At 29.1% G+C, this 16,457-nt stretch overlaps 1 protein-coding gene across 8 annotated transcripts in view; it reads left to right on the top strand.

Moving 5' to 3' along the window:
* Window positions 1-16,457, top strand: part of LOC129952208 (matrix metalloproteinase-14) — a 37,397-nt gene that overhangs the window by 18,943 nt on the left and 1,997 nt on the right. For 3 of the 8 annotated variants that reach the window (XM_056064688.1, XM_056064687.1, XM_056064686.1), the window contains exons 3-6: window positions 9,311-9,717; window positions 9,782-10,323; window positions 10,389-10,765; window positions 11,015-11,189. In XM_056064688.1, coding sequence (XP_055920663.1) covers window positions 9,311-9,717; window positions 9,782-10,323; window positions 10,389-10,765; window positions 11,015-11,189 — 1,501 coding nt within the window. Of the gene's footprint in view, window positions 1-9,098; window positions 9,241-9,310; window positions 9,718-9,781; window positions 10,324-10,388; window positions 10,766-11,014; window positions 11,190-14,400; window positions 14,933-16,457 lie in introns of those variants that run through there. The other 5 variants (XR_008782281.1, XM_056064692.1, XM_056064691.1 and 2 more) reach the window with 5 other exon arrangements.

The following is a 16,457-nucleotide window of genomic DNA, read 5'->3' as shown; positions in this document are numbered from 1 at the left end:
CAATTTTAAAAAATAATTTCAAATGTCATGTATTTTCAATAACATTCTCTCATGTTCGCTAACAATTAAAGCCCAAAATTTAACTCTAATTGATTTAAATCAGTTTCAACAGGATGTTAACCTTTTGCTTGAAATAAAAACAGAGTATTATATAAACGTATATTCTAAAAGGTATCAGTTTAAAAAAAATTTAAACTTTAATAAAGAATAACCAAGAAATAATTAATCAAGGCAGAATAAAGAAGAAGAAACAACAAAAAAAAAATAAAAAAATAACAACGAATCAAGCGACCGGTCAAAGTGGAACACCAACCCCCATAAATCCAAACTCTGTAACTAGCGAGGTGAAGGTTGTTGCCTACCAGAAGCCTATTTCTTCATTTTTTGTTCTTTCTCTTTTATGTTGTTATGGACTATGAAATACTTATACATACTTTAATGGCAGTGGAAAACTTAAGTATTAGATTCCTTAAAAAAATACAACACAATATCTACACGCCTTGCAACTACGGTGACCATCTTTTTTTTTAAATTCAGTACATATTTCAAACTTAGTGTGGTTCTGTGTTTTAACTATATTTGGTATATAAAGTATACAATGTTAACAAGTTTAAAAATAAAAATATTCACAGCTTTTTAAACAGTTTATTTGCAATGAAAAATTTATATGAGACAACTGAAGTTCATGGGCTTTAAGATTCAAAAACAATTCAAACACAGATAGATAAAAATAACTCTAGTATTTGTGTCCTAACATAATATGGTCATACTTTTTTTAAACAAAGTCAAAAGAGTATAACGTTTTAAGGCAATAATTGTTGCCAAATGACCCTTAACAGCTGCTGACATGGTATAAAGGTATGCAGTTGTGCAATTTATTGTACCTTAATAAAATCCAGCGACAGGTACTTGCACAGCCAGCAAGTACCTGTCGCTAGATTTTATTTCTGTAACAATTATTCCTTTGAACATGAGTTAAACATACAAAGTTTCTTAAAAAATATATTAACATGTATACTTTTTCAAAATGTATGTACAAAGTAGATAAAGTTTGTTTTGAAAATAGACTTCGATTTTTGTTTGTTTCTTAATCAATTAAGGTCACTTAATCATTCAGTAATATATCAATCAAATGTATGTTATTATAACTACAAAATTGTTCCATATTAAATATAGTTACTGTTTTTAAATGCCTCGTGCATTTTTATCCAATATAAGCTTAAGCTACAAAAAAAATGTATCTGAAAAAATTACACAGAAAAATATAAAACATTGTAAATTATAATGACAAACCGGAAATAAATTCAAGTTAGTTGGGTTAAATAACCACCTCCATTTCAGTGATTAAAAATAAAAAATATAACTGGATAATCCATTGCAAAAATTTAGTCTGTCCATAAAAAAAAAACCCATCACTTTCAATCTTTAACTTGGTTATTATTTCTTTGGGCTTGTATATCGGCATATACAGTAAAAGCGATGATAACCATAAACGAGTCTTTGCTATACTACTTTCTTCCCCACTTTCTGTTTACCTTTTTGCCACTGGAATGTCTAAGACATGACGTAAGCCATGTGACTTTGTTGTTTAAGAGTAAGACGCAATATTTCCGACATTATTTAGTAGACTAAGTTTAGTATACGTTAAAATAAAATGGAGAACGATGATTTCAACCAAAAACCGTGTTCGTGTTCTCATAAAGTCAATTTCCTCCTTAAAACGGGGTCAAACAATAATATTTGAAAAACAACATAAATATACAAACGTATACATTTGTACGTTATTCACCTAGGGTTAACCTATAAAAGTGATATTAAACAAATACTTACTTACTTATTCGAAAAAAACTACGTATTAGAAGAGAAAAGGTTACGCATACGCCACCGACACCCACTCGGTTGAATGACCCAATAATATGCCAGCTATTTTTATACTTCGTAAGTTGTTGGTTATATGTAAATAATTTGATATTATCCTTTGACAAAGGAGTCCCTCCCACGTACAAATTGTGTTTGGGAAAATTAAATGGATACTTCGTTAGGAAGTTGCTAACTGTTAATTAGGTACCATATAAATGAAATATCATGTTGAAAATGAAAACGAGTTCATGTATTATTCACTTTTATACAAATTTTGTAGGATGTGGGTCAGGACGAAAGTGAAAGCAATTAGCAAGGAGTTTCACTTTCTGTTTGATAAACTTTTAAGTGGGGTATACATTGAAATCTCTGTTACTGAACATGAACATGCTAATTCCAGAGATCCAGACATAGAAGTGATGGATAAATAGGAAAAAGTCAAAATGTAATTTTACGTTTTTAATACACACTTTTGGGTGCAAAAAGTAAATTAACAAAAAAGGGAAAAGCTATTAAAAAAATAGAAAACTAGGTTTTTACTTTATAGGTCATAACACTGTAAGGTGCCTTAAGATGTTTTAATACAGTGCAAGCTACAGGAAAATAAGGAAGGGTTTAAAAAGGGGAGTGGGTCGAAATGCTGTATTTTAAAATATTGTATGCTCAAAATTCTGTATTGTCATAAAGTGTTTTGGTATACAGAATTTTGAAATACAGAATTCTTAGATACAGCATTTTGATCATGCAGTATTTTGTACATACAGTATTTTGAAATACAATATTTTGAGATACAGTATTTTATAGTATTTCGACCCCAACCTTTAAAAAGAGAGAGCGTAGCACATTGTTCTCAAAGCTTTGTAAATCATTTTATATTCTTGATGTACGGCTGAAAATACATTCACAGTACGTCCGATATTGTTGTCAGAAATGTTAGAGGACTAAAATGCAAATGGCAATTTCAACAGAAAATTGATTATTTAAATATCGATAAACCGAAGAAAGGCATAAAACACTGCAAACAAAGCAGTGCAAAATTTATTGCATTCTTAGAAACATTATAAATATTTAACAGCAAGGCAGTAAAAATAAACACGAGCTGTTTTTTAGTTTTACTTTTTAATTTGAACGTGATGAAAAATAAAACTATGTATAATTGCTACAAAGAAGAGTTTTTATATAACATGAAACAAATCTTATAATTTATTTAATTGCTCATATAAAACAAAACTCATTGGAAATTTTCTATTGATCTTATTTTATTTGTTTATTTAATTTTTAATCGTTCACATTAATATTAAATACTGATCAAAATGATTTCTTGGTACATTACCTTGTAATTAGAAAATCAATAAAATAATCGATTGTTTTTAACAACTTTCAAGGAATTATTGTAAGAAAAAGTGTATTTAATTTTGTATAATCAATGTGAGTTTTATTTGCAATTAGATTTGTTCGTTATAGATAAAATCAATAAATTTGTATTTATAACAACTTTGCTCGATGAATTTGTTTTTATTTAAGAAATAGTGATTTATTGTGAATTAATAAAGATGCAGTTTGAGAAAAAAAAGTCATGAAATATTAACGATTAAGTGACTAGTTTTATTACTACGTAATTTACCCATTTATTCTACAATACTTCTATTTTGTGAAATAGATAGTTACTCTTAATTAAATCAATTTGAATTTTTCTTTTGATTTTATTAAACTGATTTATAATTAAAAAAAGTATTTAATTTAAGTGAACTTGTTTTGAAATTAACGTTTTAGAAATTATTTATTGTACTTTTCAAAACCAACTAACTTGTTGTTATGGAATTTCAGCTTGTTACAAAATTATAACAAAAGTTTCGGGTATAAACATCATTTAAAAATATTTCAGAAACAGTGTATATATATTTTAATTCAAGCTTATTTTTGCTTTGAATTTTAAACATTGTTTGAAGTGTTTAACAAGACAAAAACAAGTATTTTATTTCATTTTCGTTTCGTTTATCCTGTTACCGCTTTATCACATTTTAGTGTCTGTTTTATGGGATATCTATCATGTTCCGTAAGATTTATAAGTTCATTTGGTAAAGATACTACCATTATTTGACAAGTTCTTTTTTATTGGAACTTCTGTGTTTTACGACTGCCGGTCAAAGGATTACCGAAAGCTTCTTTTGTTTATTTTAAAACCAGATGCTGAGTTACCTCGTCTTCAAAACCATCTGTAGAATACAAATCAATTCCGAAGAACGGAAAAGTCGTATATCTTAGTCGGATATCATGATAACGAAACGAAACGATTATTCGATTTTAATTCCGAAAATAAAAAAAAAATATCACACTGTCCACTTTTTGGGTTACATAACTTTCTGGGCATATTGTAAACTTTTTGCTCGTGATTCCTGGATGGGCTGATATGGGAGTTTGTTAAAACGACAAAAATCATGTTAATATTGGGAACGCTGTTGGTAATTTTAAGGTGACTCTCTGTTTACGTTGTCCATACTAATTTATACACTTCTTGAATCTTTTATTTTTTCGTGCCTTTATACCACTCTTGACGTCTTACCCATATATTTGCATATTTTCTGATTGGTATCAGCTGGTTGGTGTAGGTTACCAATTCAAAATGCCGCCAACACCTCAACAAGGGGCGCGCACATTCGATATTTTTTTGTAACTATTTCTGAGTGAGGAAGTCGACTGATTGCCGACAGAATTGTTTATGGGTGTTTTATTTTAGGTTATAGGCCTTAATTCCCAAGTAGGGTAATGAACTGTGAAGTAATGGCATTCAATTAGTTTAGGCTTTTTTCTGGTTAATTTGTCTAAATTGATTTCTTATTAAATATGTTGTTTTGAATATCGTAAGTTCCTTTAATTTTTTCGGAGTATGATTAGTGTAAATTATCCAAATCAAAAACTTCTCGAAGTAAATCAATATTGAATGAGTTAACTTTTGTAATCACACCTTTTTGTGTGATGTGTAAGATAAATATGCTATCAACATTATTTGAAGTGACTGATAAATTGTTTAATAGTTGATATATATTAAATTCATTCATTCAAAACTGTGTCTATTAAGTAAAATATTCATGTTCAAATCAGGCTGGTACAACATTCAAATTTTCACCACACCAATTTGTAAGTCAAATGTTATACTTCGATATTTATCAACTATCAATTATTATTGATTTTCAAAAATTGGAGTTCTTTAAAATAAAATAAGTCAGAATTGAACTCGAAAATTTCAAAATAAAATTGATTTAAGTTAAGTATGGTTAAGGAAAAGCTACTGCATCAATTTTTTCATATAATAGAGTTATTTCTTGGCATTTTACTTCACTTATTTTAGGTCATTCTCGTAATACACTTTATGAACTTGAGGTTCTTAATATATGTATATGATGAAACAAAAACATATGAATCACGTTTGAAACATAATGCAGTTTAATTAAAGGTTAATTGTTGTTGGTTCAATATAGCTAAATATTCAACCAAAAGGGGTGAGTTTTCTGCGACAGAATTGCGTGTAGCACGCAATTTAAAATAAGTAAATTGTTCTTAAACTAAAATTCAATTTCATCTGATGAGGTCAGTGAGGTGTGTTTTACGATAGTACCTAGCAGATTTTTTTATTATTGGGGTATTTTCAACTGTATAAATTAATTTTAATCACCACCCGTGTGAAATCTAGAATTTTTTATATTGCTTTCTACATAAAAATAGTGTTTTGTTGTACGCACTAAATTAAAATGGACAATAAAATACTGCCTTTTACATGCCGCGCCATCTTCACTATGAAAAATAGTTATAGCTATTTAAATTCTACTTTTTTCTGAATAGGTTTATGACAAAAAACAAAATTCAAAATATTTCCAAAACATTTATATTGATTCAACTTTTTATAAAAACAATCTCTAAGAGCAAAGTTAAAATAAATGGTAAAAAATGTCAAACAACCTGTTGTTAAGGGTTAATCATTTTACTGGTTAAATATTTTATAAATATTTAGTAATTTATACTTGATATTCAAACGTTTTTATCATTTTGCTTCCTATTTAATTAAAAACTTACAGTGACAGTTCGTGGAAAAAATTAAAAAATAAAAATAAACTGACCTATTAAATTGACATGTCAAAAACTTAATGTTTATAATAAAATGTAGATTTAGCAACTAAAAAAAAGTTTAGTAAGATGTTCAAATCTTTTTAAATTAAAAAATTATCTTCTTAGCTTAGGAATTTACTAACATGGCTGTAAAACTTTACCTAAATGTCAATGGTTTTTAAAAGATTAATCAGAAAATTATAATTGTTGATAAAATTTAAATATGCATGTGAATTTCATGCATACACAGCACGATACCTTGTGAAACTCCTTTTGAACAAAAAAAAATAAATACTGTTGATACTGCTTTAAAAACATAAGTCTTATATATTTTATGGAAAACGAGTTAATAAATCTTATTAACTATACTCTAAAGCTCTGTGCAATGCAGTTTTTGTGTTGTTTTTTGTTTTGTTTTGTATTCAAAATAATTCCAGAAAAATAAACTAATTTACTGCACGAATCTGTTAATGTAATTTATGTTTTACGTTTGACAGGTTATTGCAATTGAAACATTTAATATTGACAGTCAAGTGCAAGTCCAAGGTATATAGGCGCGTTTAATTTGACATTCACGTGGAGGTTGACAAATAATGGAAAAACAAATATAAAAAAAGTATAAATTACAATTATTTCAACTCATGCAAATTAGATGAATATCACACGAATATCAAATAAATATATCTATACATACATTTAGTGTAGAATTGAAGGTATGTATATGAAAATTATCATTAGGATAAAATTTTAACCGTGTCACAGACGGATGAACCTGATAATAAATATTTAGTTTTTTTGTTTGAATTTTGCATTGAGTGTAACCAACCCGTTAATGAACTTTATAAGCATTTTTATTTTGTTTGGTTTGAAGCAAACTTTGTCCGTGACTTTTGAGTAATATGTTCGATGACATGTCATTTAAATAATGTCGCTTGTGTATAGGTCATTTTGACACTTCTTTTTTAAATAAGTTTATACGGTGCCTTATGGAATGTTCTGCATGTTGCTCGTATAAGTCTTTGTTGAGTTTTCTTTTCGAAAGTAAGCGAAGCAGTATTTCTGAAAATTGAATACTATTTCTCCAGTTTGAAAAACATTATAAACTTAAGATTTTTGTTTCATTAAAAACCTGTCTAAAAGTCCTACATAATGATTTATCTATCTTTTATCTTGAAGCAAGGTATTTTATACTGTTTTATTAGGTATTCCAAGCACAGTGTTTTCTAGATCCTTTAAACTAATCTAGTTTCCGGTTAAACCTGTTATAGCATTTTTAAGCAATTTAATTTTAAACTATAACAATTTACATACTGTCCACATAAGTGCTTTTCAATGTGCGGAAAATCCCTACGTCACATTTTATTACTATAAGGCTACTGACTCGTTAATGAAGTTTATAATAACAGTATACATAATAAATATAAAATCCAATACCCCTATAAGCCAAAATCATAAAAAATGATAGCCATATTAGCAAATTTCCTTATACGAAACATAAAAGACTATGAAACAAACAAAAATTTAAAACAATAGCAAGGTGAATCACACTTTAGCAAAACCAGTGTTGTCCATGCTTACGTAGATACGTTTCTATCTTTCGCCAGGTGATAAATTAAATATTCATAAAATAAAAAAAACATTAATCGATTCATAATTTCAAGTGTAGGCAAAGTATGGTATGTCCATAACGATATTCTAAGCAAATCGATATTTAAAATTCACAGTTCGTCCTCTCTGGAATACACCATTCTATCTCGCAACAAGGAAGAATATTCTGTTGGTGAGACAGTGCTACACAATTCTATGATGTACATAGCCTCATGGGTTGTGCAAAGATTTAAGAAATATTTTATTAAAATTATGAAATAATTTAACATTGCAAATAGGCATGCGAATTGCTTTTAAAGAGAAATGAAGCCATCGAAATGATTGATTGACACGGAATGAATAAAATTTTATACAAATACTTTTTTTTTAATATGGTAGGTATTTCAAATTACAAGCGATCAATACTGATGATGATGGTTAAAGGTGGAGACAGTTGTCGTCGCTGGTCGTCTAGGCAAAAAATTACTAAAATTACTGTACAGAATGAGGAACTAACAGTAAAAATGGAATTTACTTTTTTGTTTTCAAGTGCTATATCTATTACTTTAGCTCATCAATTTAAGCTTTGAAGTATAATTACATTTCTAGCTTTATGAGGAATATGATAAAAATGTCTTTATCACGTTTTATTTGCGGCCTTTAGTACACGTGAATATTATCTCCTTGTTGATTTGTTGAATATTTAAATTATTGAGTTTTTAATGGGTGTAAATTTCCACGTTTTAGAAAATGTTTAAATAAGCTGAATGATGTTAGAAATAAAATTAAGTAATGCCTTTCTACAGTTTTGATAAAGTAGATAGTCGTATGAAAATATGAACATAAAGGAACAACCTTTAATAACAGTATCGCTTTTGAAAAACATTCCACATTCATACGTTCAATATTATGATCAAGGTTAAACTGATGGGCATTACTAGAAACGTAGGTATTAGGGTTGAAGTATTTGAGATGGGAATGCAACTGGGTATTTCACTTTCGAAAGCCAATCTCTGATTTTTCGAACGTATCCAATATTGTGTTAAAATTACGACCAAATTCGCTCGCTACCACAATTTTTATCAAAATTAACTTGGCCAGTTAAAAAATAAACATAACCTCCATAACAAAACCCTTATCAAAACTATGTTTAGCCTTAATCCAATGCAATTAACCATCAATATGTAATTTTTAATTTTCCCATCACTCTCGCATGTACCCAAACACCGGAATGCATTCTATCTATTTATTATGCATTCCCGCGAGCATCATCAAATAAACATTCGCCAAAAAGTGTTTTCGATATCGCATCAATTTACATATCATCGAAGTATTATTGCTTGAATAAAAAACCTACAAATCCAGGGGGCTACGTATTGTTTTTCCTGTCGTGATTTGCGATCTCATCAAATTCGTCCTTGTCGGTTAACGAAATCATGACAACATGTGCTAGCCTATGGACTATGTGCATTGCATGCTAATTGACCAATTCGATGAAGCCTCCAATTCCAGCATATTGGTTAGGTTTTAGTCTATTATTGATCAGGTAACGCGTCGCGTCGGACCGCTTATTATTAGAATTTTGTAGATTATTTTCTTGCTATGAGGTGTTCATTATGGATTTTAAGATTCGTGTATCTAATTTTGAGTTTTAGCACTCTGAAATACGGCGTCAATGCTAGAGCAATGGTTAAGCTATAATGTTGCTTGAAATCATTGAAGACTTGTTTGACTGATTTTGTATTTTTGTTCTTTCCAGATATATCTGTCACAGTTTGGTTATCTTCCAGCGACAGCTAGAAATCCTGCCAATGGTGCACTTTTAGATTCAAACATATGGACCAAAGCTATTCAGGACTTTCAGGGATTCGCCGGAGTTAATGTGACTGGTGAATTGGATGATGAAACTTTGCAGTATATGTCACTGCCAAGATGTGGTGTTAGGGATAAAGTTGGTTTCGGTACTGATAACCGATCGAAACGTTATGCCCTTCAAGGCAGCCGTTGGCGAGTGAAAGGATTGACTTACAAAATATCCAAGTATCCCAAGAGACTGAAGAAGGCTGATGTTGATGCTGAAGTTTCGAGAGCCTTCAATGTGTGGAGTGGTTATACTGACCTTACCTTTACCGCCAAAAACACTGGACCCGTCCATATTGAAATTAAGTAAGTGCAAGTTCAGTCTTTGAAACTCCACATAATTCAATTTGATTGTGTAATTTTTATATAGGTTTGAAGAGAGCGAACATGGCGATGGAGATCCATTCGACGGTCCAGGTGGTACCCTGGCTCACGCCTATTTCCCTGTCTATGGAGGTGATGCTCATTTTGATGATGCTGAGTACTGGACAATTGGTAGTCCTCGCGGTACAAATCTGTTCCAAGTAGCAGCTCATGAGTTCGGTCACTCCCTTGGACTTAGTCATTCTGATGTACGATCAGCTTTGATGGCTCCCTTTTACCGGGGTTTCGATCCTGTTTTCAAATTGGACTCAGACGATGTCTTGGCTATTCAAGCTCTTTATGGAAAGAAAACAAATCAAGGCGGTGGTGGTGGAAGTATACCAAAAACTACACAGAAACCCTCAATTATTCCAACAAGACCCCATGATGATTCTATATTGTGTAAAGATCCCAAGATCGATGCACTCTTCAATTCACACGATGGCCTTACGTACGCTCTTAAAGGACAAATGTATTATAAACTTACAGAGAACTCAGTGGCTGATGGATATCCAAAATACATATCAGAAGGATGGCCAGGTCTTCCAGGTATAAGGACTAGAATTAAATAAAAATTGTAATTAAATATTAACTATTTCAAATATTTCTTAAAGGTGACATCGATGCTGCATTTACATACAAAAATGGCAAAACATACTTCTTCAAAGGCACCAAGTATTGGAGGTATTCGGGACGACAGGTTGATGGTGAATATCCTAAGGAAATCAGTGAAGGCTTTACTGGCGTTCCCGATCACTTGGACGCTGCTATGGTTTGGGGTGGCAATGGCAAGATTTACTTCTACAAAGGAAGTAAATTCTGGCGATTTGATCCATTAAAGAGGCCACCAGTTAAGTCGACGTATCCAAAACCAATTTCCAATTGGGAAGGCTTGCCAAATAACATTGATGCTGCGCTCCAGTATACAAACGGTTACACATATTTCTTTAAGGGTGATAAATATTATCGTTTCAATGATAGGACATTCGCAGTAAGTTTAAAAATGTTTGCTTTGTTTTTGTTAAAAATACATTGAAAAAGTTAAAGAAAAATGTTCAACAATAGTTGGTACATAAGTTTGAATTGTCTCATAAACTAAACGAATTTCTTTTTATTAGTAGACATAGAGACATTGTTAAATTAACTTTTTCAGTGTAAACGTGGGTACTTTTCCATAATACATTTTATATTTATAAATAATTGATTTAGCATTTATTAAACATGTCGTTTTTACTTACAGGTTGATAGTGCTGATCCTCCGTTCCCCCGACCATCGGCGCATTGGTGGTTCGGTTGTAAAAACGTTCCATCATCGTTTAACTCATTAGGTAATTTTATCTCAAATTCCGATGAGGCTGTTGTTGATCACAATGAATCAAGTAGCTATGACAATGATGATTTGAATTACGATGCAGGTGAGTGGAACCGACCACACGTATTCTTTTAAATCAAAGCAAAACGTTTACTTTTAGTATTTTTTTTTAATTTAAACTTAAATCCAAACAAGAAAATATTCTTTATAAGAATGTTACATTACACACAAGTGATCTCTTCAAATTAAAATTAAATAAAAAAAATCAAGTTAATTATAAACTTAAGGATGTAAAGATCCACTTAAGAATCTTAGCAATAAATAAAAAGAAAAAAAATTCAATGGTATGTTACGTTATTTAATCTTTCTATACAACACTGTTAAAGTCCGACATTGTATGTTTTCTTACAGTAATATTTTGTGTTTGATATTTTATACATTTTATGTAAAAGAAATAATATTTGTTTAACCTACAATATACTTATTTGTTTACACCATCCAACATCTGTTTTGTATTTCTCTTCATTAGTCGCCTGGATCATTTGTGTACTTTTTGTATGATTTTAATTTGCATTGATTTTATAGCGCATCTTCCTTTTTGTATTTTTTTTATGGGATAGTGAAAGATTGTGGTAAAAATTATATTATAGATTTACTCATATTTTGGTGAAAAGAATGATTTTAATGAAATTATGTGTATGATCCAATTTCTTCCCATTTTCTACAACACATTCCAAATAAGATACATAATCTGTCCTTATAATCGATTGTAGGGACCAGGTTAACTTGTTCTCTTAATTAAAAATAATGTATGCCTTTTTAATAATTTATACACACGGTAAGTTAAATAACCCACATTTCTATGTAATATAACATAATCTAACATTAAATTCAACAAAATATCATCCTGTACATTTTAAAAAGAAAAATAATTACTAACTTCAAAAAATACTAATGATAAAAAAACTAACCTTTTCTGTATATTTTTTAATAACATACCAATAATTTGAAAATATTTTGTTTTATAAAGTTAATTAATAATATTTAATTCTTTTTTTTTTTGTATCAACATTAATTACGCAAACTAAGAAAACTGGTCGGTTTCACTAACTAGCATTAGTTATTGAAACAAAAAAAAATATTAATTAAAATAACTAAGGATTACAACAGGGAATTTAATAATAATAAACAAATTAAAAATATTTTATATGCACAAATTTAAAGCACTATTTATTATATAATGTAGTTTTTAGAAATCTTTAACTAACATAAATTAATGAATATGGTGGCTTAAGGCACGTAGTTTAATAAGGATTGGATTAATCTTTCTTCTGGAATGCACTTTTAAAAACCTCTCCTTTTAAATAACATAATCTTAAGAAGCAAATAAGTGTGTTGTTGACTTAGAGTTACTTTGGTATTCTAATTTTTGTATATATTTTAGAAATTTTATTTATTATCTATAAACTTTAAGTTTTATCCCAGCTGAACGTAGAATAATATTTATTTGTATTTTTCTTGTTTTGCATGATTTTGTTGGCAGATGTGTTTCTCTATTTTTTTATATTTTATACCTATCCAAAAAAGTGTTTTTTATAAATGGTATCAAAATTATAAATTTTAATTAGCAGAATTTTGGCAATATGATTAAATTGGGAAATATTTCCAAAAAAAAATTGTTATTAATAAATTGTATGTGGTTTTTATAAAATCAGGTTAAGAACCCAAGAAATAAGACAATACTTTGCCTTCCCTTAGGTTTGGTTAAGGTTTACTATGTTTAAATTCTTTAATAAACACACAAATCTTCTATAAAAGTCAAGAAAGATAAAAAAGGATTGTACCCCATATAAAATTTAAATTCAATAAAGTTTGTCGTCATGAATATCCTTGGGAATATCGGAAAAATCCATAAGTTTTGAATATTTTTGATGAAAAAATTCTTTTCTGATTTAAATAGACCTGCCATTGATTCTCGAATTTTTACTATTCGAAATTTTTGAAGAGAAACTTGGAAACTTAAAATGATAATTCAAATTCTGTTAAAAACATTTGTTTGTAATTATAATCTGGAAGTTGATTCCATGATTTACGCTTTATTTCTGCCGCAGCTAAGAGCTACATAGTCCATTCGATATTTTATCCATTAAATAAGTCCCTGTGGCTTGAACTCTTTAGACGAAGTGCTCTTAGAACTTCGCAGAATAGATTTATTTCCAACATTTCTGGCGTCGTCGTAGTGTCAAACTTTACTTAACAAAAATGTCAAAACAGTTTGACATTGGGCAGGTTCAGACAACATAAGGGCCTTCTTTTGCAGTCTTGTAACGTACATTTTGACCAAGGCAACTAGTTAGTTTTTCAAGTGTTATGAATTTCAAATTCAGAACCTTTTTTCACAAACCTATACTTCAAGTTCATAGTACAAAAACTACTTAAAATATTATTGTCTAAAAGTACTTCTCAAGCAATTTAAAAGTAAGTCACGATTTGCATTTTGTATTGTAAAGAAATATAAGTTTTTTCTTTTCAAAACTGACAAGAAAAAGTTTTACAGAAAGCATGAAATGAAGTTTTGAAGAAAATAGATAAATAAATAAATAGTAAAGTTCAGCTTTATGTTCAATGAAAAAAGATGATCAACTGTCATTTTGACAAAAGTAGACTTGACTCGATAGTTAGGGAGATTTTTCTTAACTAACTTTCCAGTCAACTTCCCATTAAAGTTGCCTTAATTGGAAGTTAATTTTTTAGCAGCTGGTCAATCAGATACTAAAAGCTTGCCTAACTTTCAAGTCCCTTATGTCCGAAACATCTCATACACCCTCTTCAGAGCTAACTTTAAAATTTTTGAAATCTATTCACTATAAATTAAATTTTAAGTTCCCTTTGAAAAATCCGAAACTTTTTGAATTGATTGGTATTTAAATTTTGTCCTTTATTAACACAAATTCTCAGATCCCTCCCCAGGTAAAAAATTTAAAAAAAATGGTACAATTTTTGGCAAATAATTGTTATTTAATGGTTTTCAATTTGGCACGTTATATATTTTATGGTGTACTTTTCCTAACAAATTTACACAATATTTTAATTTGTTTTTACAAAAACAAAATATTTGCACGTTTTTTTTTGTTTGTTGTTGTTCTCAAATATTTATTAAAAACGGTACTTTTTTCCTATTACACTTTGCACAACTTTGAACTACAAAACACAAAAATTTCTCTATGGAGCATGTTTTATTTGTTTGTGTATAATTTTTAAATGTTTAATTTAAATTACTATTTATGATATTATTTTGAAAATATGTTTTGCAGGCGTCAGATCTCGGGGTTGAGAACATGTAGCTTAACGCCCCCTCAATCTTCCTTACCTAGTAGCAATTAGCTTTTATGTAAATTGTGTAGCTTCCAGCTTTTAAAACAATCAAAAAAAAATACTGCGCACGAAAAAAAAAACAAAAGTGAATACTATTTTATATTTTTGTAATAATTTTTGTTTTATGATTTTAAAAAATGTTTTGTTTTTTAACTTTTTCTTTTTTATTGTTTTGTTACTTTTTTTTGTAAAATCGTACATGCGTGTCTGTGACAACATCGAAAATCAAAAATTGCAAACAATTGTCCAAAATTCCAGTCTACTATTATTTTAATTAATCGAAACACGAGAAAATTAAGCTTCCGAAAGTTTTCCCGCTGAAGGAAAACAAAAATGCCAATTATACCATTAATCTGTATATGTAAATATCTTTAAAATATTGACGTCACAACCAACAATTAATAAAATCTGATTGAGTTAGAGAGTTAAGCAAAAAATCGTCACTGTAAATTACACCATCGAATCAGATTTTGTTAGGAAAATAATCAAATTGAACGTGCGTAGGACAAATAAAATGGACGGCTTCTGGCAACACTGTGAATCGAAGCCGAAGAATTTGAGAAAACACTGCAGCTGCCAACAACAACACGCTTGACAAGATGTACGTTCAATTTATTTTATTTAAATTCTTCGTTCAGAGTGGTTTATAGCAAATTGTTTATAATATAATTTGTATATTTATTTATTTGTATACATTTTTTTTAAGTTTTTTTTTTCTAATTTATTAATGTGATGCATTTTATTAATGTGGGATTATTTTTGTCGCCTGATGGTAACTAAAACAGCCGAATAATTTTTTTTTAAACTTCATATCAAGACAACAAAATTTATTAACTATCATGATCATTAAGCATGATGTTAGATTTCATGTAAAAAGATAAATAAAATATTTTAACAAACAAACCAATTCATTTACTAAACTTATCCATGACTTAAGTTTATAGAAAGCTACCGAATTACATTTAAGTGACTTAGAACATACAAATGCAATACAAATATTTCTATAAGGCATATAAACTCTTATTTAAAATATAAGTTTGTTTATACATATTATGATGCAATTATTAAGTATTATTTTTCAATTTTTATTTAATTTGTATATTATTTTCTCAAATATTTTCTGTTTTAATATAATTTAAGCTTAAGTTAAGTCAAGTTTAAGATGGGTACCAACTTTTGTCGTTCCAATATAACGTCATCACAAAGTTCCTGAACTCATTGTTATTTACTATTTTGAATAATCCAAAACTGAGCTTTCAAGGAGATGCGATGAAAGTGCTGAACTGTCAAAACGAATGTTTGGTTCACAAAAAAGCAATTATGTTTTTTTTTTAATTTCTGAAGCAAGCAAAAGGAACATCAAATTTGGCTTTGTTCATTCCTTTTACGAATCAGAGTTAAAATAACGGTTATTTAATTTTGGATGCTACATGTATTATAAATCAACAATTTTTTAAAAAGTTGTTTCCAAATGAATCTTACAAAAATTCTAAAAATTTGTAAAACTGACACTTTGACAATTGTTTTTGACATATCAAGTTCAGACAGTACAAGGGACTTCATTTACAGTCAACTACAGTCTTTGATCGCAAATTTTGACCAATGCAGCTAGTTTGTTGGTCAAGTGTCAAAAATTTTAAACTCAGAACTTTACTTTATAAACCTCTACTTTTAGTTCATCGTGCAAAAGCATAAATATTTACAAAAACTCCTCAGGCAAGCTACAAGTCCATCTCGACTTGTATTTTAAATAAATATTACTTATTCCTTTTTCAATTAATTTGTAAACGAACATTTTTACACAAAACGTTGAATATGATTGTGTAAAAATAAATAAATTATAAAGTAATAAAGTTAAGCTTTCAGTTGAATGAATAAACATTATCAATTGTCATTTTAACATAAGTAGACTTAAGTTGATAGTAAGGGATATGTTCCTTGGCTAACTTTAGGAGAATATTTTTTGACAGCTGGCCAATCAGAAAGTAGAAACTTG

Source organism: Eupeodes corollae, chromosome 3 (assembly GCF_945859685.1).
Source record: "Eupeodes corollae chromosome 3, idEupCoro1.1, whole genome shotgun sequence".
In the NCBI taxonomy this organism is placed as follows: domain Eukaryota; kingdom Metazoa; phylum Arthropoda; class Insecta; order Diptera; family Syrphidae; genus Eupeodes; species Eupeodes corollae.
This window is presented reverse-complemented; position numbering and strand designations above follow the sequence as displayed.